Source organism: Schistocerca gregaria, chromosome 2 (genome assembly GCF_023897955.1).
Source record: "Schistocerca gregaria isolate iqSchGreg1 chromosome 2, iqSchGreg1.2, whole genome shotgun sequence".
Lineage (NCBI taxonomy): Eukaryota > Metazoa > Arthropoda > Insecta > Orthoptera > Acrididae > Schistocerca > Schistocerca gregaria.
This window is the reverse complement of record NC_064921.1, coordinates 504868909-504894488: the sequence shown is the minus strand read 5'-3', so window position 1 is coordinate 504894488 and position 25580 is coordinate 504868909. Positions and strand designations below refer to the sequence as shown.

Sequence of the window (25580 nt, the reverse complement as noted above, 5' to 3'; positions counted from 1 at the left end):
TTGGTGGTGTCGTGATGTCAGTGGCAGCTTGGCCGGAGACACATGTGATCTTAGTCCTGCCGCAACCAGACGGTTCCCAACACTCCTTGGTGACACAACAGGTAAAACATGTGCCCCAATTTCGTCCTTGGATGATGTTAGGCAGTCCACCGCTGCTCGCAGAACGTGTTGATCTTTAAGTGCGTCTGTATAATGCGAACGTCCAGAACCAGGTATACAGGTGTGGTAATGTTCCACAGACCACTGATAAAAGCAGCGAGACACCACTATAGGCTGCCCAACATGTTCAGCAATCCGTCGGTACGTCCATCCAGCATCCATCAGGTAAAAAAATGCGAATCCATTCAAATGGCTGAAGGAGTACGTACTCGTTGGCAGGGCATCGTTGTAGTCTAGAGTGAATGCTCCAAACACTGTTCATTTCTAAAGTCAGTACAGTTACTAGCTGCAGATTCAAAACAGAGGGTGCACAGGCAGGCCTCCTGAGCGCCATCTGACCCCCGATGACCGTGTCAAATGGATCACTAACTCTAAAATTCTTCAGTATCCACATATTTTTTTATACCGTCATGACATTTAACACAGTCCTTCAAGGAGTTTCTTCATTTCGGCAGCCTAGGGCTTCAAGATATTGCAAATCTAATAGATTATATTCTGGAGAGCCTAACATCTGTGAAAGCTCGACTTTAGACGAGGTCCATACACACAACAACAAAACTTTTGCATCGCCCCAGTTCCCAGAACTCCTGAAAATAGACGTTGACTGTGGATATTGTGTCACAGACACAGTCCCCTTTACTGTTCACTGAATCCGCCAAAGCTGTAAAGAACCATCCATGAGCTGCGATTATTAGACGGAGGGGTCCGACAGGTTCCAGTCATTCTACCAGGAAGAGGGTACACAACTCGTCTTGTCTGTAGTTCAACCATGCCTAGACGGTCAATACTGCGGTTCGATCGTGTCCGCATTGTTACTTTGTGCCAGGAAGGGCTCTCAACAAGAGAGGTGCCCAGGCGTCTCGGAGTGAACCAAAGCGGTTGTTTGGACATAGAGGAGACAAAGAGAGACAGGAACTGTCGATGACACGCCTTGCTCAGGACGCCAAAGGGCTACTACTGCAGTGGATGACCGCTACTCGGAGGAACCCTGACAGCAAAGCCAACATATGGAATAACGCCTTTCGTACAGCCACAGCAAGTCGTGTTACGACTCAAACTATACGCAATAGGCTACATGATGCCCAACTTCACTCCCGACGTCCATGGCGGGGTCCATCTTTGCAAACACGACACCATGCAGCGTAATACAGTTGAGCCCAACAACATGCCGAATAGACCGCTCAGGATTGCATCGCGTTCTCTTCACCGATGAGTGTCGCATATGCCTTCAACCAGACAATCGTCGAAGACTTCTTTGGAGGCAACCCGATCAGGCTGAATGCCTTAGACACACTGCCCAGCAAGTGCAGCAAGGTGGAGGTTCCCTTCTGTTGTGGGGTGTCATTGTGTGGGGTCGACGTACGCCGCTTGTGGTCATGGAAGGCGCCGTAACGGCTATACGATACGTGAATTCCATTCTCCGACCAGTAGGGCAACCGTATCGACAGCATACTGGTTAGGCATTCGTTTTCATGGACGACAACTCGCGTCCCCATCTGGCACATCTTGTGAATGACTTCCTTCAGGATAACGACATCGCTCGACTAGAATGGCCAACATGTTCTCCAGAGATAAACCCTATCGAACGCGCCTGTGATAGATTGAAAATCTGGACCCGAGCGAACGCTACGGTCGCTGGTTTGAATCCTGCTTCGGGCATGGATGTGTGTGATGTCCTTAGGTTAGGTAGGTTTAATTAGTTCTAAGTTCTAGGCGACTGATGACCTTAGAAGTTAAGTCGCATAGTGCTCAGAGCCATTTGATTTTAGATTGAAAATGGCTGTTTATCGACGACGTGACCCACCAACCACTCTGATGCATCTACGCCGAATCGCCGTTGAGGAGAGGGACAATCTGGACCAACACTGTCTTGGTGAAGTAGTGGATAGTACGCCACAACGAATGCAGACGTGCATCAATGAAAGAGGACATGTTATTGGGAATTAGAGGTAATGGCGTGTACAGTAATGTGGACCACCACCTCTGAAGGTCTCACTGTATGGTGGTACAACATGCAATGTATGGTTTTCATGAACAATAAAAGAGCTGAAATGATGTTTATGTTGATCTCTATTCCAGTTTTCTGTATAGGTTCCGGAACTCTCGGATCGATGTGACGCAAAACTTTTTTGCTGTGCGTAATTAGCATAATGCTGCGCAACTGAAAAAGGGGTTTGTCATTTCAGTGCACCATGAACGAAATAGTATGATCAGCAACAATGTAGTGGTTGACCAGTGTAGTAAGGGTTGCCTGAAAGATATTACAATACCTAGACAGTTCTAAAGCAGTAGAAGTCTATTTTATGATGAACAATCTCAATTTCATTTACTTTCAATTTCCTAGACTTAAACCTTCACGTAACAAAAAATAGGACCGTTCGCTAAATATGGAACTTCTTGCTGGAGCTTACTATCATGCGACTGTTTTACAACATTTTCTTGCTTCCAGCCGAAAGACAAAATCACCTAATCTCCCGTGTATTTTCAAGTATGAAAGGAAATGGACAAATATTTTGAGTGGTGGAAGGACAATACAGGCGTATGTCGAGGTTCTGCTTTGAACGTGACCTCCACTAATTGAATATAGTTGATAATCACATCAATTTGAAACATATTTCTATATTTCTGTGTCACATCAAATGTCCTATAATGAAGCTGAAGAGCACTTTCGTAGTAAAGTGCTCCCCCACAGCTACAGCTGGCAGAGTTTTAAGAAAATTCTCACAACCTAAGAACATACTCCAGACTTGAAAAATAGTCCCGCTCTCCCTCCCCCCCCCCCCACCCCCCACCCCTCACCCGCCAAAGTCCGACGTTGTAAATTTCCTTAGTAATCCGAGCAGTCTCTCTTCTTTCCTGATTACGTAATGATAGTACTTTTCCTTAAAGTGAAGCTGTTACTGTATTTCTGTACTGTTGTGGGCTCCTTAAGCCAGAATCGGCAAAACAATAAGTCTTTGGACACAGAATGCCAACCTTTGTGAGCAAAGAATATGCTAGTATTACTTGTAAGTAATGCTGTCGTGTTGTATTTTCTATTCTCAGCTTTAAAGTTACATGAAGTATTTAAGCTTTTCTCTATTCTTGCAGATCAGTCCTAAATCCCCAAATATAGAATTTCACTCCGCAGGCTGTCGAACGTAGTAGAGCATTAAACATGAAGTGGCCGCTTTTTTGTTATTGAACATCCTAAGAAAATGCTGTTACTATTCCTTAGGTTAGCTTGCGAGGATTGTGTAACGCCTACTTAGCCTGCTTCCTCCTTCTCCGTTTGTAGGACGCTACTAACTTCCTCTGACTGCGCTAAAGGTAACACGAATAAATAGTACAAAATTTTGACAGCGGCTAGTAAAGATTTAAATGTCGTGTAATGTTAGCAGATGACCTAGTGCAAATATCCTATCAAGAAAGGAAAGAGACTTTTTTCAATAGTCCACGTAAACATGCTTAAATGAAATTTCGTCAGCATCCTCTATAAAACAGATCATTCCATACCGAATTCTGTTTTTATTTGGCTTTGTCAATTTGAAGCATAGCAGCCCTGTGAAAATTGTCTTGCAATATATCAGACTGAAAGGACGCCACCGCAGAAATTTCCTTGGGTGCTGTTCGTCACTCCACCTGTTAATATTGCCGCATACCGAATCAAACGTATGTTACAGCGGCCATCCTCATTCAAACTGATTTAGTGCTGCGCTTGAAATTAAGAACAGCAAATAAAAAAACACGCATTCTGAAACCTCTTCCTACTTATTTAGCAAATCATCTCAGAATGTTCACTTTCATCTACCATATTTAGGAAACGTTAATAGTTCTGAGCGCATTACTGCCAACTTTTTTGCAGGTTAGTGAGACTGTATTTTCGCAGCCATAGCGTTTTCTGCTGCTGTATGGAGCTCTTACGTTTAAGTATTGTTTTGCACCTTTTTATGACAACTGACATTCCTTACATTGATTTGATATTGGCGTGTGTGTGTGTGTGTGTGTGTGTGTGTGTGTGTGTGTGTTTACATCTCATGCCTAACTTTAGCACTGCATAATAGCCTGGGACCGAAACTGGTCGTGAAAATTGTAATTCATCGTAACTGGAGCTGATTTTTTTATTCATTTGCACTTCTAGTTCACGAAGTTAAACTTTGAAAGGTTTCAGGTAGAATTACTTACAGTAGATACGAGGCCATGAGAAATGTTTTATTTTTGTGAAGAACGATCGTGTTATAGGTTAAAAATATACTTCCTTTTGCAAGAAGTCCCCGTAAGGAAATACATTCGCCCCAGTTTTTCCAGAAAGCACATTCCTAATTGAAGAGCAATTCTGGAAACCCCCATAATACTTTCAATATTACTATGGAACGTATACGAACAGCGAACATTCGGTCCGATAAAACGTCCAGAATAACGAATTTGACGACAGAATGTGAGGAAAAGAAAAAAATACGATAGCTTTAAAAACAAAACTATTCTTCCCATAAAGTTAACGCTTGATTTATTTTATTTGTAACACACTTTTTTTCTAAAACGTATAAGATGTACTACATGCATTTCTCCTTAGAAAGCACACTTACAGAAAATCGTAAGCTCTTGCGTAAAACTTTACTTACATCGGATGCCTGTGAATATGAAGTACCAGTATCCAGTGAATGTTTATTTGACGTAGAAAACATCACATACGCTGTTGTTTCTTTGGGAGTGAACAGATTTTCACATGAAACAGTCACTGACAGGAGATACGTGTAATAGATATGTTTCATTATATGTCATGGAAAACAGCATTCATACTTTATACAATTATGATAATTGCAAGAAGGTGAGGGAATGTTTCAATAAAAAACGCAGTCTTCTGATGTGTAAAACTTTATTTAAAAAAATGTTCTTCGCATGTGTAAGGGCAGTATGTTGTCCAATAGGTCACACACAGGTACGCAGACATTCAGGAATAGCAACTAACACGCAATAAAATGGAATAGACGCAGCCTTTAAAAGAATAAGGTTGTAAAGATACCTTATGAGGCATAAAAACGATTGTATTACACTTTGATCTCACCCGAATCGTTTGTAGAGCTCCTATTTCGTGTTCCTTCCCTCTACAACGTCGTCATATTAGAGGAGGAAGGGCTGGAAACCTCACTCACAGCCGTGTAGGAGACGGCACTGTTCCCACTATCTAACTTTGATTTTTCCGCTTCACTTCTTCCAACCATGTTCATGTAAGGTGACAAGCGCGCTTTACTCTTGACTATTCGTACAGGACTCAGATAACTGTTCCCCACAGTACTGAAAAGTGAAGACTCTTCCTGCTTTTCGGTCAAACTGGGCAACAGGCCTTCATGGAATTCAGTTTGTTGCCAGGAATCACTGGGTGGCATAATGTCTTTGATCACATCCAGTGGTACTGTCATCATTGTTCCGTGCTCTAGGCCATCAGTACCTGAACAGACATGAAAATATAGTATTAGATACACATAATGTAGTGTTACTAAATACTTCATATATACTGACAGGAAATTAAATAAATATCCATGAGTACCCAATGTTGTAACTGCTAATTCTACGAGGGCTATTCGGAAAGTAAGGTTCAATTGGTTGCGAAATGGAAACCATGATGGAAATAAAAAGGTTTTATTTGTAAGATGTAGCTACATCTTCCAGCTACTTCACTACATAATCGCCGCTCCAACTCAAACTTTTGTCGTACTTTCATACCAGCTTTCCTATAACCTCGTCATAGAAAGTAGCCGCCTGTGATTTCCGGCAATTCTCTACGGTGGTCTGCAGCTCGTCGCCTGCGCTAAAATGTTGTCTCTGTAGCCACTGGTTCACGCGAGCGGAAATGACACTCAGAGGGAGCCAAGTCCGGATTGTCTGGTTGCTGGCCACTCACTTCTGATCAAAAATGCGCCAGGAGCGTTTTCAGCGTCCCTGCAGTGTGCGGCCGACATCTGTCATGAAGAAGGAAATGCGTGACAGTTACGTTATGTGGGCTGAATGAAATCTGGCAAAACCTCTAACCAAGCAGTGGGCAACGCTATCTTCTGGGCATCTTAATGTGAGCATTGCGCGCTCGGAACTGAAAGGAGCGACGTTACTCCATCGACGGGCATGCTAAAGACACTGATTAACGTATCTGTGCAAAGATTCAACGGATCTTCGTTGTGGTTTCCATGTCGTGACCGATCGCACCTTACTTTCCGAATAGTCCTCGTATCTTGCAGTGATGTAAGAAAAATCAAAATAGTTTATGATGTAGCACAGTGTACGAAAATTCAGTGAATGTTTCAAAGTGTAATTTATTTTGTGTTCATTCATTCCAAGCTCGGACACACACATCCACACATTCACACACGCGCGCTCGCACGTTTCCACAAACAGCATTATGGACTTACCTAGTTTATCTTGAGAGAGAGTCGTTGAGTTGAAGTAGGCGTAGTTTTGAACTACAAGGGCGTCCAGGTTCAGGTATTCCACTGAGTCCTCTAGCATCTTCTCAAACGTGTAGGTCAGTTCCTTAAATGAAGGGCGATCGGACGGCTCTTCCAGCCAGCAGCGCCTCATCACTTTGTACCTGAAAAGTTGGTCAGCATCAGTGGTACAAGTTCTCATCCACAATGGAAGGAAACTGAAAAATTTAGTAGTCAGATACGTAACAGCGAAACTTTGTTGTTTAGGGACGTAGCTTTTCGTACACACGACTATGTTTTCCGGTTTTCCCGCCCTATGTCGTCAGCTTTATTAAATAGGTTACGTCCTAAATGTAACAGGTCATTATTAATACGTTTTATAATAGGCAAAATAATTGACTACCTGATCTATAAGGTAATTTAACAGTTATGTATGCTCCTATTTACAGATAATTTTTCGCTATTTAGACGATTAATTATAGTGAATGCTTTTGGGCTTTTTTCTTAATGACTAGACATCATCTGATCTTAGTAAGTTTTGGGTTTTGACGATTTGTTTTGTTACATATATTGGTTACCTTTAGTTCTGATCCGTTAGTTTGTTGTACAGGAGAGATTTGAGAATCGGGTGTAAATGGTCAAAAGAATTTATGGCTGAAGTAAGTGGTTCAGTGGTGGCTCCTTGGAGACGTTAAACATAAAATTGTCAAATAATATAAATGCTCCTGGAGACTCAAAAGAAATTAGGTATTTTTTGGAAGAATAACTAGGACTCCTACGACTACGGGCTGGTACATTGTGCTCACTCCTTTCCCCACGTTAGCTAAGATGGTTCAAATGGCTCTGAGCACTATGGGACTCAACTGCTGTGGTCATTAGTCCCCTAGTGTGTGTGTGTTTTTGAGGTTGACGGGCGCTAAACAGCGTGGTCATCAGCGCCCAAACGCATAGAAACAGGAACACAAGCGGTGAAGGGACGAAGACGGACGCCGAACAAGGAGAACGGCTAAAAGACACAGGCCTGACGCAGTTCCAAATGCGCACATACAGAGGAAAAACAAGAGGAGAAGAAAAACACTAAAAAAGGAAAGGAAACACAAGGAAAAGAGAACAGATACCGAAGGGAAACAAGGAGGTAATCGTGACTGGCGGACCTCTTACCTAAAACCTGGGTGAGCCAGTCACCCAGCAGCACATTAAAACCTTCTCCCTAAAATCCGAGGCAACAGATTGGACAGGACACAAAACCGTAAGACCTTAACCACAGTCGCTGCGTCGTCTTGCAAAATAGAGGGCAAATCCGGTGGCAAGGAAACCACCGCCCTCTGGTCAGAGAATAAAAGACAGTCAAGTAAAATGTGGCGGACAGTAATCTGGACGCCACAAGCACTGCAGATTGGGGGGTCCTCCCGCCGGAGTAAAAAACCATGTGTGAAGGGACTGTGTCCAATGCAGAGGCGAGTGAGGAGAACCTCATCCCGCCTGTATGACTGGTACGACGTACGCCATGGTCGTGTAGTGGCCTTTACCAGACGCAGCTTATTGTCAGAAACTGCCAACCACTCCTCTTCCCATTGATGCATAACACGAAAACGCAAAAGGGAGGTTACAGCATGGAGGGGGACGCCACATTCAACAACGTGAGGGAAGGAACATGCATCTTTGGCAGCCACATCCGCCAGTTCGTTTCCCCTAATACCCACGTGCCCCGGCACCCAGCAGAAAGAAACCTCCTTCCCTGCCGTTGCAGGTGGAGTAGGGCATCATGGATGTTCTGGACGACCGTATCCGCTGGGTACAAGTGTTGCATGGTCTGAAGGGCACTCAGGGTGTCAGAAAAGATGAGGAACTTAAGACTGGTAACACATCTCATCTGCTCCAATGCCCGCAAGATTGCAAACAATTCGGCATCGAGGATGGTAAACGCCGCAGGAAGCCGTAACTTGACGACTCGATCAGGGAAAACAACAGCACAACCAACAGAGTCCCCCTGTTTAGAGCCATCTGTGAATATAGGTACATGGTCCGGATGCTGGTTTAAAATATCGTAAAATAAGGAGGTAAACACAAACGCCGGAGTGCAGTTCCTCCGGTACTCCGACAAGTCTAGAAGGATGCTGGGCCTCTGGAGCAACCAGGGAGGTAGGCGAGTAAAACCTTGTCGTTGGGGGGCCACACGCGCCACACCAAGGGACTCAAGCAAATGCTTGGCACGAATCCCAAATGGTTTTGTTGCCCTGGGACGACTGGAAAAGAGACGTTCCATAGGCGGTCGGGCAACGGTAGGGTACGCAGGGGAGGTAGGACAGGCAAGGAAATGACACACCCGTCGCACCATGAGGAGTTTTGGCCGGATGGCGAGCGGCGGTTCCCCTGCCTCAGCACACAGGCTGGGGATGGGACTAGTACGGAAGGCACCAGTGGCCAGCCTGATACCCTCATGGTGTACTGCGTCAAGGATCTTCAGATACGAAGGCCTTGCTGACCCATACACGGTGCAAGCATAGTCAAGACGCGATCGGACGAAAGCCCTATAAAACTGCAGCAGACGCGCCCGATCTGCTCCCCAGGACCGATGGCTCAGACACTTCAAAATATTCAGTGCCTTCAGGGCCCGCACCTTGAGGTCTTTAAGGTGAGGCAACCACGACAACTTGGAATCAAAAGTGAGGCCCAGGAACCTCACAGTGTCTCTAAAAGGAAGAACGGTGTCCCTCAGACGCAATTCAGGGGAGGTAAAAAGACGCCGAGAACGATTAAAATGAACACACACAGATTTGTCTGCAGAAAAGGTAAAACCCGTCATTGCAGTCCATGCCTCCAAGCGCTTTATCGTAAGCTGTAACTGCCGACTAGCACTGACAAGACTGGAGGAAGAACAGAAAACAGCAAAATCGTCCACAAACAAGGAGCATTGGGCAGGACTCCGGATAGTGGACGTGATACTGTTAATAGCAACGGCAAAGAGGGTGACACTTAAAACGCTGTCCTGAGGAACACCATTCTCCTGCACGTACAAATCCGATAGCACATTACCAACCCGATACCGAAAGAGGCGGTGAGAAAGAAAGGACCGAATGAAGATGGGGAGACGGCCACGAAAGCCCCACTCATGGAGTTGATTGAGGATAAGGCGGCGCCAAGTAGTGCCATACGCCTTATTAATGTCAAAGAAGACCCCTAGACAATGCTGGTTACGTAGAAAGGCCTGCTGGATGGCGGCCTCAAGCAGGGTCAAGTTGTCTATAGTGGAACGACATCTCCTAAAGCCACACTGAGAGGGGTTAAGGAGCTTCCTGGTCTCGAGCAGCCAAACCAGGCGGCGGTTGACCATGCGTTCCAACGTCTTCCCAACACAGCTCGTCAAGGCAATACTCCGATAACTACTGGGATGCGTTCGGTCCTTCCCTGGTTTGAGGAGGGGAATCAAAATTGCCTCCTTCCACGAGTCAGGGTACGTGCCAGATAACCATATCATATTGAAACAGTTCAGGAGAACTTCCTTGGATGGCAGCAACAGGTGCCGCAGCATGCTGTACTGGATTTGATCATGACCAGGCACAGTATCATGAGCCACAGACAGCGCAGAATCCAGTTCCCACATTGTGAAGGAGCAGTTATAGGGTTCAGAATTTAGAGACCGGAAGTCCAAGTGACCCCTTTCGATGGCAGTGCGGTAGCGGCAGAAATCTGGATCACAGTTAATAGTGGCGGTAGATTCCGCAAAATTAATGGCCAGTGTCTGGGCAATGTCTCTCGGCGCCGTGAGGAGACATCCCTGATGCAGCAATGCCGTGACAGGTAGCTGGCTGAGTTTCCCGGAAATCCTCCTGATGGCTTCCCACACTATCGTAGAACTAGTGGAGCGAGAGATGGAATTCAAGAACGATTGCCATGACCGTCGTTTGCTCTCTTTAATCACTCGCCGCGCTCTGGCCCTTGCCACCCGAAAGGCCGCAAGATTGTCAGCTGAGGGACGGCACTTGAAGCGGCGCAGTGCTGCACGGCGGGCGCGGATGGCTGAGTGGCACTCAGTGGTCCACCAAGGGACAGGACGCCTCTTGGGATGACCGGATGACCGTGGGATTGACAATGCAGCAGCATGTGAGATCACGGCTGCAACATGGTCTACCCATTCGTGGACGCTGGCACGGTGTTCCAAAACAGCCAGTTGGCTGAAAAGTGTCCAGTCAGCTCTGCAAAGGTGCCACCGGGGCGGCACTGGTAATGCCACAGCCTCATCCAGGAGGCGAATCCAGAGGGAGAAATGGTCACTAGAATGGAGGTCAGCTGCAGCCTCCCACAGAGCAGAATCCGCGAGTGCTGGAGAGCAAAAGGAAAGGTCAATAGCCGATGACGATCCGGAAGCAGTACAGAATTGAGTGGGAGCACCAGAGTTGAGGAGGCACAGTTCTTCAGACATCATGACGCTTTCCAGTATGCGACCCCTGGGGCAAGTAGTCCGAGAGCCACATAAGACATTATGAGCGTTGAAGTCCCCCAGAAGAAGAAATGGGCGGGGGAGTTGGCTAATAAGGTCCGTGAGAGCCTCAGAGTCTATCGCATCCGGAGGTGGTAAATAAACAGAACAGACTGTGAGCCTCCGACCCACAAGAATGTCAACTGCAACTGCTTGCAAGTCGGTGACGAGAGGGAGCTCAGATGATGGGTGCATGTCACGGACAAAACCGCAACACCACCCTTTGCCCTTTGCCCCGTCAGATCATCTTTTCGATATACGGTATAGCCGCGTAAAGAAGGGGAATCAGTGGCCCGAAAATGTGTCTCTTGGAGACATAAGCACAAGGGGCACTCTCGTATAAGGAGTTGTAATTCGGCCACATGCGTCCTGAACCCATTCAGGTTCCACTGTAATATGGGAGCCAGTGATCAGGGTGGCTGAACTTTCACCCTGCCTCTGTGCTTTGGAGGAGAGACCGTACTGGCCGGAGATTTATTCCTGGGGCGAGAAGATCGCCCCCGGTCGACATCAATGTCCATAAGCTCCGATGACGACCCACGGGAGATGTCAGACAGTACGATGGCCTCGTCATCGGACCGACGCTGACTAGTCTCCTCAGGTGGCAGAACCTTCATCTTCTGAGGCTTTGTATTGGGGGGCTTGGAATGCAGAGCCTTGTCAACAGTTGGAGGTTGACTCGCCTGGGCAGAAGGCGCCATATGGGGGGAGGCTGGAAGTACCTCAATGTCAGCAACCACGGCCTTGTCCGATGTAGCGGGGAGAGCCGCAGATTGCAAAACAACCGCAGCAGCACAAGTGCACTGGCAAGCGCAGGTTTTAGTGCTAACACTAGCAACCTCTGTTTGTGTAGCAACAGTGGCCAGTTGTACCGGTTTTTTGAGAGCGGAAGCGAAAGATGTTGAAAACACAGGAGGTTGCATGGCCTTAAAGAGCTTCTTGGCCTCACCATAGGGGATGCGCTTAGATGTTTTAATCTCCTGTACCTTCCGTTCTTCGAGATAGATGGGGCAGATTCGGCTCCAGACAGGGTGACTTCCGGAGCAATTCACGCACCTCACAGGCGATGAACAATCGGCTCCGTCATGGGCAGGCTGACCACATTTACCACAAGTGGCTATCCCATTGCAGCCCAAAGCGCTGACATTTAAAACAGCGCATTGGGTGGGGGAAATATGGCCGTACGGGCAAACGTAAGAACCCCGCTTTAACATGCTCTGGGAATCTCGGGCAACTGAATGTGAGAATAAACGAGGCAGATTTGACGAGGTCCCCATTGACTCGTTTCATAATGTGCTGCACGTCAACAATTCCTTCGTCAGCCCACTCAGATTTTAGCACGTCTATGGGGATATCCACCAAGTCCCTACACGTCACAACACCCTTACTATAATTCAAAGTGGAGTGGAGCTCGGTCTCAACAGCGTACTCTCCTAGACAATTTGCTTTCCGAAGGGCAGCGACTTGACGGGAACTAGAAGTTTCAACTAACAGAGTCCCATTGCGCAGTCGCTTTACAGATTTCAGTGTTCCAGCAATTCCCTCAAGACCCTTGTGGATGTAAAAGGGAGAAACCCTCTCAAAGCTACCCTCCTTCCTTTTAATAATCAAAAACACATTCTGATTATCAGCATGTGCTCCGTTACTACATTCTGTTAAATCTCTAGCAACACCAGGCGCTGGAGGACACGCAGCGCATAGCCGCTTTTTCGATGGGGTGTGTTTTCCTACCAGCGGCCCACCCAAGCCACTGGTACGGGGAAATGTAGAGGTCGAAGGGTCCATTGCGGTCCCACGAGCAGCTAGGGAACTAAAAGTCCGCTCAGACAGAGCCCCGCGTGCCTGAGTAAGCCTTATACAACTGGGGTGCGGCAGTTGCCCCAGAGGTTGCCCGCTTGCGACTGTTCCACCCCAACAGCCATGCATCTTCTAGGCGCGGAGCACACCGAAAGATTGAGGGGTTTTTATAGAGGTTGGCCTTCCTCGCAATCCAGGCGGTCAAGCCAAGATTACCATTCCCCGCAGCACACAACATTTCACCGCCGCGCCGTACGGTGGTCGCTGAAGCATGTCCGGGGGTTACGGTGACAGGACACTGGCGGCGCAGACCAGTCCCCAGCTCAGGACCCCGGGGTCGCCAAGCCCGTACTCAGCAAGTGAGCGCTGAGCCCCTGGGGGCATTAGTCCCCTAGAACTTAGAACTACGTAAACCTAAGGACATCACACACATCCATGCCCGAAGCAGGATTCGAACCTGCGACCGTAGCAGTCGCACGGTTCCGGACTGCGCGCCTAGATCCGCGAGACCACCGCGGCCGGCCGTTAGCTAAGAGACAGTACAGATCACGAGGTCTGGAGCGTCATGTTTTGTGCCAAAATACTCTGTATAGGAGGAGGACGTAACGTTACTTTAGTATTAATACTTAATATTTGTGAATCCAGTGCATTATCAGCTAATAAATGATAAAGGATTTTGCACGCTTTCTACTGTTCTCAGTAACTGCGACGTCAACTTGTTTTCCTGAGAACTCGACAGAACGCAATATAGTCTAGTGCTGTAAACAGATTTGTGCATATACTGGTTTAGACTGGATTGTAATTTTTAACAACCATTGATATGCGTCTTGGTTTAAGGCTTCGACATAGCTATTGCCAGGAGCCTCACATTATGTAAGGGACAGTAAAAAATCAAAATAAAATAAAAAACGAGACAGTTGGGGAAAAAACCGGACGGGTACAAGTAGGAGTTGAGCTCTGAGAGTTCCAGACAAACTTAAACAAGTGTATAGGTGTTATGCTGTAGGCTTTTATGAGTGAGTTCCAGAGTTCCAAAATATCTGACATAAATGGCCGTTCTTTTGACTGGATTGACTTTGAAGCTTAAATTATTTACACCGCCAACGAACCGTAGACCTTAGTATTTGACATAAATTTCAACTTGGTACTCGAACCCATTCCTGAAAAACGGGCTCTTAACAGACGGACTAACAACGAAGCGATCCTATAAGGATTCCGTTTCTATCGACTGGGTCACGGAGCTCTAAAATGTAAGTAAACTATTTATTGTTTCGAAAGTAATCGCCTTAACTGTTTAATGCGTATACACCATTGTGACGGAAGACGATCAGTGCCTTCACGGAAAAATATTTGCGGTTGCCTACGAACCATGATTGCACCCTGGCGTGCAACTCTTCTTTCGAAGCAAATCTACGGCCACGAATGTCTTTCTTCAGGGCTCCAAAATATGCAAATCGTCTCGGAAGAGGTCGGGACTGTAAGGAGGATGTATAAGGCCTTCTCAGCGAAAGTTCTACACTCTAGTCGAATCATTTATGGCAACATGTGGGTGGACATTGTCCTGCAACAGAATGATGCCGACCCTCAACATTCCTGGGCGTTTGGACTCGAAGAGACGCTTCAATTTTTACATAGTGTCCACGTACCGATGTGCGTTAATTGTGGTGCCGTGTTCAGGAATTCAATGAGCAGCGGACCCGTGCAGTCAAAGAAGATGGTCATCACGGCTTTCCCGGAGTTGCCGAGCACGGTTTCGCGTTCTTTAAATGAAGATGAAACAACGCGCTTCCATTGTTGGCTCCGACACTTGCTCAACGGCTCAGAATCACGACACGGTGTTATATCTTCCGCGACAAAACGGGACAGGAAAGTATATTCTTCATCGTGATATCGTTCGAGGTGCTGCAGTGATGTCGCTAATTTCTTCATATATCTCCTCTGCCAGACTGTTGGGAGCCCACAATGCACAGGTTTTCCGGAAATTCCCATACTCTGCAATATCACTTTGCATCAAGAGAGGTTTACTGTTGAAATTGCGAGAGAGCACTTTCCGGGAAGAGTCGGACAACATATTACTTCTTCCCAAATACATCTCGCGAAACGACCACGACGAGATATTCGAGAGATTAGAGCTAACACAGAGGCTTACCGACATTCGCGAGTGGAAAATGGAAGGGTGGATCAGTTAGCGGTACCAGAAGTACCATTCGCCACACACCGTTAGGTGGCTTGTGGACAGTGATGTAGATGGTGTGAGCGATACCGTGACTGATCCCGTACATGAGCTTAATCGGTATGCACTCAGCACCAGAAGGATCATGTTAGTGTCATTATCCTAAAGTAGGGGATCAAAGTATGAATATTAAACACTTCCTCCTGCTTAGGCAAATGGAACTAATCAGTTAATTCTTTTTGCATTTGATGTGCCGACGGTGGGCTTGATGGGAGGCACAATTAGTTCATGGGCAGTTCATCGGAAAACCACAAAAGATTTTTTCTACTATATTTTCGCCGTCACCAACGGACTAAAACTCAGCCGAGGATTCCAAGATGGCTACACACAGGAAAAGGCAGAAATTATTTTGATGTATTCCTAGCATACCGATCTCGACCAGACTTGTAAATTTTCTCGATATCTTTGTCCATTTTGAGATACATAGGTTCAAAGTTAACCCCACTTCTACATGTAAAATCCAGTAAGTCGCGAGATCTAAAGAATAAATAATTGCAGAAAATTGCTCGAATTTTAAAGGTAAATTCTCTACGCATTTTTCTAAAAAAGCCATTTCTACGTTTTTAAAATTCTTTATCCGTTATTGAGAAGCACCCCAAAAAATTGTTTTTTGGTTGCGAAAACTCAGCCGCGGATTCCGAGACTGCTATGTACAACAAATGGCTGTAATTTTTTTACGATGTATTTCTAAGATCCTGATCTCGAACAAATTTGAAAATTTCCTTGATATCTTTATCCGTTTTTGAAATACAGAGGTTCAAATTTACTGTACTTGAGCACGTAAAATACGTATATAACATCTGGTGTGAAGCGAAAACGGAATTTATGAAGTGACGTATCACAGAGAAATAAGATTTAAAGTGCCCCCGTTATCATTTGGGAACTCCATGTTCTAGTACTGAAGCACATGCAAAAGATTTTGCACATTAAATCAGATCTGCAGTGTAAAATTAGTTTTGGATCACTTCAGTTTCCCATAGGTAAACTACCTAAATTTTAATGACCAATACATTTCATTTCAAACGGGTGACCTGTCCTGATGCAGTAAGGGAAAAAAGGGAACAAGCGGGAAAATGGCCCCACCGGAGCTCGAAAAATGCTAATACTTTCCTGTTTATTTAAAAGACTATCTGAAAAGTGAGTTACCACCTGCTTCATTCTACCTTCCTTAGCACCCTTAAGATTCTCCCAAAATTTTTGGTATGCGAACATATTTCCGCTTTTTATGCTGAGAGAGAAGAAGACAGTGGCAGTGGCAAGGAGACGGAAAAGTAATGAATCTGGAAGATACTATCTTGTGGTTGTGTTGTAGAAAGAGCAAAGGGGACACCAGGAGTTAGAGCGAGAGAGAGGGGGGGGGGGAGGGGGACGCAGCCACAGTAGAACGTAGTTGACACTAACGGAACAATGCCAGGAAAAGAGTGAAGGAGACAGTGCCAGGAGCGAGGGGTGGGGAGGGGGAGGGGGGAAGGGCCAACGGGGGGGATGGGTTGGTGAGAGGGAGGGGGCAACAAAGAGAAGGAAAAAGCGGAAGTAGGTGAGAGCCAGTGATAATGAGAGACAGAGTGTATGATAAAGACAAAAAGGAAGAGAGAAGTGGTGACAGTGAGAAGAGATAGCAGCGGTAGGAAGAAAGGAATGTGATATGAACAGTAAGAGAGAGATGAGGTATATATGACACTGAAAGGAGACGGTAGAAGTAGACCACACCCAAGGGGACTGTGGCTGTGACACAGGAAATATGACAGAGAGACGCAAAGATATACTGACAATCAGCTGCACTGAGTGAGTGAGTGAGAAAAGGCAAATGGGAGTGAACGGCTGTGAGCGGCGTGGTAATTGACTAGTTGGTGGGAGTGAGTTACAGCTAGAGGACCTTGAGGGAGCTTGAGGTGAGTTGCATGATAAAAAAAGGGCGAATATGTTCGCATGCCAAAATTTTTGGGAAAAATTTTAAAGATACTGAGGAAGGTAGAATGAGGCAGCTGGTATCCCACTTTTCAGTCAGAGTCTTTTAAATAAACAGGAATATATTGGCATTTTTGGTGCTCCGATAGGAGCATTTTTCCGCTGCTGTCTTCCTTCTCCACCGTCGGTCATTTCTCAATGCCGGTTCCAACGCACCAATGACAGAATTGTTAATTTTCTCTTCGTACATCCACATTAAAATTGAATGATGGTGGAACATCAGCTGGTATAATTTTCATTAAAAATGAAACGCCTCCAGCTGTAGTAACTAGTTACTGCCCGCCATCCATATGGAGGACGTATTGGTCTCACCACGGACTTCTAGTACTCAGCAACACACAATTGATTTCATCAAAGTGTACGGGCCTGAAGATGGCGTTGATGCAACGTCGAAACTAGTAGCCAAATAAATATGAAATCTTAAGTACAGCTGGAGGAGTTTCATTTTTAATAAAAATAAAGAATGGTCAATGGAAACGATGAGCTTTTGCTGGCCGACTGCTCTCTTTTAATGATACACGACCTTCTAGAATCATTTATTCCATGCAAACACACCCGCACGTGACATACTATGTTCGCCGTACACAGCAGACATTCGGCCATGAATTTCACTCCTTGACACTCCTCCCGCAGTCAAAACTTGCACAACACCTCGCTGTTCTGTCCCGGCCTCCATAGTGAAGTCTGCTCACACAAGACTCGCTGACATCAAGTCGAGCTTGTCTAACAGACAAATGGCACAGCGGTGAATGTTCGTGCTTTTCCTTCTGATTCCAAATAGCGGGCATTTCTATACACGCACCACACCTACCTGAGTTACCAACGTCCGTACGGCGCTCGTTATATAGCTTGCCTCATTTTCATTTGATTGCCTCTGAGATTAAAACGCACCCTTAGGCCAAGACTCATCTCATGCGCAATTGAAATAGATTGTCCGATCTAAAATAAACTGGCAGATATGGAAAATGTTACGCCATAAACGCCCTGATCGAATGTTATCAAAGGGATATGCCTGTGTTTCTTCAAATTTTCCAGGTGAATCGAATATTCTGTTGTCTATCAGGCATGCGTCTCGGAAACAAGCCCGAAATTCACTATTTATATTTCTGTGATGTATATAGATTAAAACAATATCTTTCTGAGAGCTATTTCCACTGCAGAATAAAGACATTCGTACAAATGAAGAATGATTTGAGTACATAATGATTGCTGGGTGTGTATAAAGTTATTGCAACTTTTCAAGTGCAAAACGCAACATAACATTCGCAGAGGGTCGAAACTGGCATGAGGCTCATGGGACCATCATACCGACAGATCGCACAGGTAGTTGGCTGTAGAAGGACTCTAGACAACAGTGTGGCCAGGAGAGCGGACATAGTCCATCCAGGAGAACTACACTACGAGTAAATGCTGGGACGGTTCTAACGGCTCTGACGAAACACGGTTAACAACAGCTGAGATCCAAGCAGAGGTTACGAGCAGTGTGTAACCACAGATCGTCGCGACCAGATTATTGTTAGCTGTGTTGAAATCTCGATTTTGCATGCGTCGTCCAACACCAATACTATACCAAAAACAACAAGGAATGGTCTTGTATAGAATAATTGTGAACTGGGTCACTGAGTGGCATTCTGTGGTGTTCGGAGATGACTCTCACTTCTACTCAGGCCGACGCTAAATGTCTCCGAAAGGATGAAATGTCACAGGAAGCAGCGGTGCTACATACGAGAGGTTTTCAGTTTTTTTGGTGACTAAACTCTTTTGAAATACTAAATATTTTGGGAAGTCCTAAAATAAGCAAACCATGGTTTTATGTTCATCCTTTAATTATAATCACTTACATCGTCCAAAAAGAGATGCATTATACACTCCTGGAAATTGAAGTAAGAACACATTGACACCGGTGTGTCAGACCCACCATACTTGCTCTGGACACTGCGAGAGGGCTGTACAAGCAATGATCACACGCACGGCACAGCGGACACACCAGGAACCGCGGTGTTGGCCGTCGAATGGCGCTAGCTGCGCAGCATTTGTGCACCGCCGCCGTCAGTGTCAGCCAGTTTGCCGTGGCATACGGAGCTCCATCGCAGTCTTTAACACTGGTAGCATGCCGCGACAGCGTGGACGTGAACCGTATGTGCAGTTGACGGACTTTGAGCGAGGGCGTATAGTGGTCATGCGGGAGGCCGGGTGGACGTACCGCCGAATTGCTCAACACGTGGGGCGTGAGGTCTCCACAGTACATCGATGTTGTCGCCAGTGGTCGGCGGAAGGTGCACGTGCCCGTCGACCTGGGACCGGACCGCAGCGACGCACGGATGCACGCCAAGACCGTAGCATCCTACGCAGTGCCGTAGGGGAGCGCACCGCCACTTCCCAGCAAATTAGGGACACTGTTGCTCCTGGGGTATCGGCGAGGACCATTCGCAACCGTCTCCATGAAGCTGGGCTACGGTCCCGCACACCGTTAGGCCGTCTTCCGCTCACGCCCCAACATCGTGCTGCCCGCCTCCAGTGGTGTCGCGACAGGCGTGAATGGAGGGACGAATGGAGACGTGTCGTCTTCAGCGATGAGAGTCGCTTCTCCCTTGGTACCAATGATGGTCGTATGCGTGTTTGGCGCCGTGCAGGTGAGCGCCACAATCAGGACTGCATACGACCGAGGCACACAGGGCCAACACCCGGCATCATGGTGTGGGGAGCGATCTCCTACACTGGCCGTACACCTCTGGTGATCGTCGAGGGGACACTGAATAGTGCACGGTACATCCAAACCGTCATCGAACCCATCGTTCTACCATTCCTAGACCGGCAAGGGAACTTGCTGTTCCAACAGGACAATGCACGTCCGCATGTATCCCGTGCCACCCAACGTGTTCTAGAATGTGTAAGTCAACTACCCTGGCCAGCAAGATCTCCGGATCTGTCCCCCATTGAGCATGTTTGGGACTGGATGAAGCGTCGTCTCAGGCGGTCTGCACGTCCAGCACGAACACTGGTCCAACTGAGGCGCCAGGTGGAAATGGCATGGCAAGCCGTTCCACAGGACTACATCCAGCATCTCTACGATCGTCTCCATGGGAGAATAGCAGCCTGCATTGCTGCGAAAGGTGGATATACACTGTACTAGTGCCGACATTGTGCATGCTCTGTTGCCTGTGTCTATGTGCCTGTGGTTCTGTCAGTGTGATCATGTGATGTATCTGACCCCAGGAATGTGTCAATAAAGTTTCTCCTTCCTGGGACAATGAATTCACGGTGTTCTTATTTCAATTTCCAGGAGTGTACATTACTCTCTTCTACAACAATATACAAAACATAAAATAATACAATACACAAAATAACGCTACATTGATTATAGTGTAAATTGACAAAATTGCTTCCATTTAATGGAAGGTATGAGAGTAGGGTATGTCGTCGAATTAAATCAGGTGATTCTGAAGGAATTAAATTAAAAAATGAAACATTTAAAGAAGTAGATGAGTTTTGCTATTTGAGCAGCAAAATAACTGATGATGGTTGAAATAGCAAGGTTATAAAACGTAGACGCAAAGACGAAAAAAGCGTTTCTCAAGAAGAGAATTTTGTTAACATCGAGTATAGATTCAAGTGTCAGGAAGTCCATTCTCAAAATATTTGAATGAAATGTTGCAGTGTATGGAAGTGAAACATGGACGATAAACGGCTTAGACAAGAAGAGAACAGAAGGTTTAATAGATGTGGAGCTACAGAGCAATGCAGAAAATTAGGTGGGTAGATCACGTATCTTATGAGGTACTGAATAGAATTGGGGAGAAGAGAAATTTGTGGTACATCCTGACTACAAGAAGGGATTTGTTGATAGGACACATTCTGAGGCATCAAGGGATCACCAATTTAGTACTGGAGGGAAGCGTGATAGGTAAAAAACGTAGAGAGAGACCAGGATAAGAATACAGTAAGGAGGTTCAGAAAAGCGTGATAGGTAAAAAACGTAGAGAGAAACCAGGATAAGGATACAGTAAGGAGGTTCAGAAGGATATAGGATACAGTAGTTATTCGGAAATGGAGAGACTTGCACAGGATAGAGTAGCATGGAGAGCTGCATCAAACCAGTCTTCGGACTGAAGACCACAACAACAAAAACATCAAATTATTTTAATTTTTGGCCAACTGTTTAATGTAACGCCTGACAGAAGACAGTTGAAGATGCAAGTCAGATTCATCACCCCGTCTATTGCTGTATTTTATCTCTGTAGCTATATATGCTGAGAATCCCGTTTCACACAAGTGTGTTGCTGGGAACGGGAAAAGAACAGTTGGACCCAGTGTAGCAAGTTGTGGATATTCATCACGAACTCTTCACCAAAACTCAACAATTGACCTCGTCTTGAGCAATGGTTCCATGCTTGAATCTGATATCATTTGTAAAAAGCATTCATAGATGTAATTTGATGCATTTTCTAGCTTCTGCTAATTTCTTACAGAAGGATTCGGCCCCATGAATTCTGTTCTTCAGGAAAATACATCTCAAAATATGCGCACGTACCATTGAGACAATGGACCGATTCTTCAAATATTTCATTTGGTACTTCTGCAGTCTCACCAACGAACACATTCAGTGTGAAAAAGCTTTCTTGTTTCTCTCTTTACAACGCAAACAATCCATAAAACTGGTTTTTTAAGGCGGTTATTTTGTTACTAGTATTGATACTGTTGTTTGTTTTCCATGTAAACATATATTTATTTCATTAATTTTTCGAAGTACGTCTGCCTAAGAAGCTAGTCCGAACAATCAAGTCACATTGTTGAAACGGTCTTTTGATTTAAAAGAAATGCCACTCATGAAAGTTTGTAATTCACCTCTTAGTTCGAATAATCTTGTTGAGATCTTGCCCCGAGATAACCAAAAAAAAAAAAAAAAAATGGCTCTGAGCACTATGGGACTCAACTGCTGTGGTCATCAGTCCCCTAGAACTTAGAACTACTTAAACCTAACTAACCTAAGGACATCACACACATCCATGCCCGAGGCAGGATTCGAACCTGCGACCGTAGCAGTCGCACGGTTCCGGACTGCGCGCCTAGAACCGCGAGACCACCGCGGCCGGCGAGATAACCATCTAACTCGCTCGGAGTGAAGCAGTCCGGTAGTATTTTATGTCTATTCCTATAACCTTCATACAATATTGACAACAGTCGTCACTGCAGAGAGTGTGATTTAACGTAACTGATTATTTTCACTGATTCATCGATAACCAGTTTTAGATCTGCCAGTATCTTCTTTAATACAAGTGCTGGTGTATGCAGGACACAATGCCTGGAACTGCAGTTTGGCTCTTTCCTTTAAATTGGCGATACCGCTCCTGCTCTTTCACCAGCCATCGCCTTGGCCATGTTCGTACAAATATCTATGCAATCGTTTCAATCGAGATAGTTTTTTTTAAAAAACTCCCAATCGTGTTAAAAATTTATTTTCCGGTAGTGTTAGTTTGGAGTGATGCACACGTAAGTAAGTCAAATGGTTCAAATGGCTCTGAGCACTATGGGACCTAACTTCTGAGGTCATCAGTCCCCTAGAATTTAGAACTACTTAAACCTAACTAACCTAAGAACATCACACACATCCATGCCCGAGGCAGGATTCGACCGTAGCGGACGCTCAGTTCCAGACCGTAAATAAGTCGTTTCCCCGTGAATGTTGATATGGATTTCGTACAATTATCAGCTGGACGGCCAGTCCAGCAACATCTTCCGACTCATCCGTGTGCAAGACGAATTTGTTGTGTTTAACGCAACCAAATGGACATCGTTTGATAGAGCCTACGAGATCATTAATTCGAAGCGAAACAATGTCGTTTGAAAGCGCCAATGTAGAGAGATGATTCTCAGATCTTTCATTTAGCATAAACTGTGTTATGTTTACCACATGCGGTTTTCGTAAGTTCTCAGCGATAATATGCACTCCAGCTGAATGTCCAGTGCGATAGCTGATCAAATATGATGCATCTGTGGCGTCTTCACTCACAGTTTGGGTCACATTCTTAATAGTATTATGTCTTTTTAATAATTGTCCTTTCTTACGTGTAAAAATTTCTTCAATTTTATCTTTGAACAGTTTCTAAATGTCGGCGCATCTTAGTAGATACCATGCAAGTATTCGGAAGGTGCTTCCTGCGTAACAATCAGAGAGGTGAGTTAGAAGCCTAATCTTGGGTTGACGTAAGACCATTTCTTTTTTCACATTTAGTAAGTCTTTTCATGCCGTATTGTAGGCAAACACTAAGCTCTGAATTTTCGGTGAAATATTTTGTTACAACACCTTGTAGGCAACGTTCCATTCTATCTTTAAAATCAACAGTTTAATTTTAAAATAGAACAAGAACAAGGTAATATCATCCGAAGATACAGAATTTTACAACTGTACTCCACAACAAACACTAATAGAATATCGGTGAGCCGATGGTGTTAACGCAGAGTCACCGTGCTGAATTGTATTCGCGTTGCGACCGAAAACTGGAGTAGGAATTGTATTCCGTGCTGCATGGCACAGGTTTATAGAGCCCTGAATGCTGATGCGTAGCTAGCGAAACAACAGGCGGTTCGGGGTGTTTATGGATGAGTGAGAGATGGAGAGGTCGTAGTGGAATGTTCGCAGCATGTATAAGTGAGACAGTGAGCAACGAGAGAGAGGAGAGAGAAAGAGACCTGCATGCGTGTGTAGCGACGAATATCGTGTCTCCACATTCAGGGTGACAATTACTGAACTATATGAACTAAAATCGTCGTGACTTCTGAATGGTTTGCGTCAGAACTTTCAAACTTCACGGTTGACCGTGGGGCATGGTGGGAATTGGTATGCGCACGCATGGTTTGGTTTCGCGACGAAGCCCACTTTCATTCGGATGGGTTCGTCGATAAGCAAAACTGGCGCATTTGAGGGACTCAGAATTCACATTTCGCGATCGAGAAGTCTCTTCACCCTCAACGGATGACTGTGTGGTGTGCAGTGTCCAACCACGGAATAATCGGTTCGATATTCCTTGAAAGTGCAGTGACTACCGAACGATACGTGAAGATTTTAGAAGATGATTTCATCCCCATTATCCAAAGTGACCTTGATTTCGACAAGATGTGGTACATGCAAGATGGAGCTCTACCCCATCGAAGAAGGAGAGTGTTTGATGTCCTTGAGGAACACTCTGGGGACCGAATGCTGGCTCTGGGGTACCCATAGTATGGCTGCCTCGATTGGCCGCCATATTCTCCGGATCTGAACACATGCGACTCCTTTTTGTAAGCTATTTTAAAGTCAAGGTGTACAGCAATAACCTCAAAACCATTGCTAAGCTGCAAACAGAGATTCAGGGATTCATCGACAGTATCGGTGTTTCGACACTTCAGGGGGTCATGCTGAATTTCGCTATTCGTCGGCACCACATCATCGCCAATGATGGTAGGCATATCGAACATCTCATAACCTAAATCAGTATATCTGTAGTGACGTTACCGTGTAGACTAATGTGTGGACGCCGTAGTTCGTAAGTAATTTTCTTTTTATTTCATATCGTTCAATAATTATCACCCTGTACCTACTCGTACAGGATCACATGACCAGGGTACCAAATAGCATATTCTATCAGGATAATGTAGGACCCCCACTGCAGATAACATCACAAACGCCTTCAGGAATGTACGGATCCTTGAATGGCTTGCCTGGTTTCCTGGTCTGTCACCTACAGAACACGACTGGACGAGATGAGAAGACAATTACTTTCATAGCAGGCTCCAGGCAACGATTTTTATGAACTGACTCAGCGTCTGTTGCTGTACCAATAGTTTTTAACAGAAGACGTCTTCGGGTGTCACGAGCAACTCAACTAATCTTTTGAGACCAGAGGGTGGTCAGATACGTGTATTTTATAGAAATCTCCTTTCTTCAATTAAAGAAATATTGGCACAGCTATGTATTTTATAACGCAGTTATTAACTTTCTTGAAAGCTGTCCATTAAATTGTACACGAAATATTACTCAATACGACTTTCTCAGGCCTTTTCCATCCATGCTACAACCAAAACAAAAGTGATTTCGTGTCCGTGCGGGTCATATCTCATACTGATGATCGTCGACATCAGTTACAAATGGAATGGAGGTTTAATCATTAAGTATCCATTATGTGATGAATCTCTAGAAGGCATGATAAATATCGGACTATTCAATTTCAGTCAGTGAACTCACAAAACTCTTTTCAGGCGTTTTGACTGTAATAAAGTTGTTGTCAAAGTGTGTGGTCGCTGTTGCTCTCTGCTTAACATGTCATGTCACTGTTTAAATGTTTTTGGTATCATTGTCAAACCTTATGCCTAGCATGACGTTACACAATTACACTATATGATCAAAAGTATCCAGACACCCCTATACGGCAATGACCACTGGATGTCATGAGATGCGAACCTGACAGTGTAAAAGGAGGCGGGAAGTATTGGGTTGTCAGTAGAGAAAAAGTAGCAGCAGAATGGGGTGCTCAGAAGACCTCAGTGAATTCAAATTTGGACTAGTCGG

General features: G+C 45.4%; 1 protein-coding gene across 1 annotated transcript in view; it reads right to left on the bottom strand.

The window, feature by feature from the left end:
- Positions 1–4997: 4997 nt before the first annotated feature.
- The window catches only part of LOC126328891 (uncharacterized), a 389478-nt gene continuing 368895 nt past the window's right edge, over positions 4998–25580 (bottom strand). The window contains exons 19-20 of the mRNA XM_049996076.1: positions 6543–6721; positions 4998–5587 (exon numbers count right to left, since the gene is read on the bottom strand). Of these exons, the coding sequence (XP_049852033.1) occupies positions 5244–5587; positions 6543–6721 (523 nt within the window). The 3' untranslated portion in view covers positions 4998–5243. The remainder of the gene's footprint in view (positions 5588–6542; positions 6722–25580) is intronic.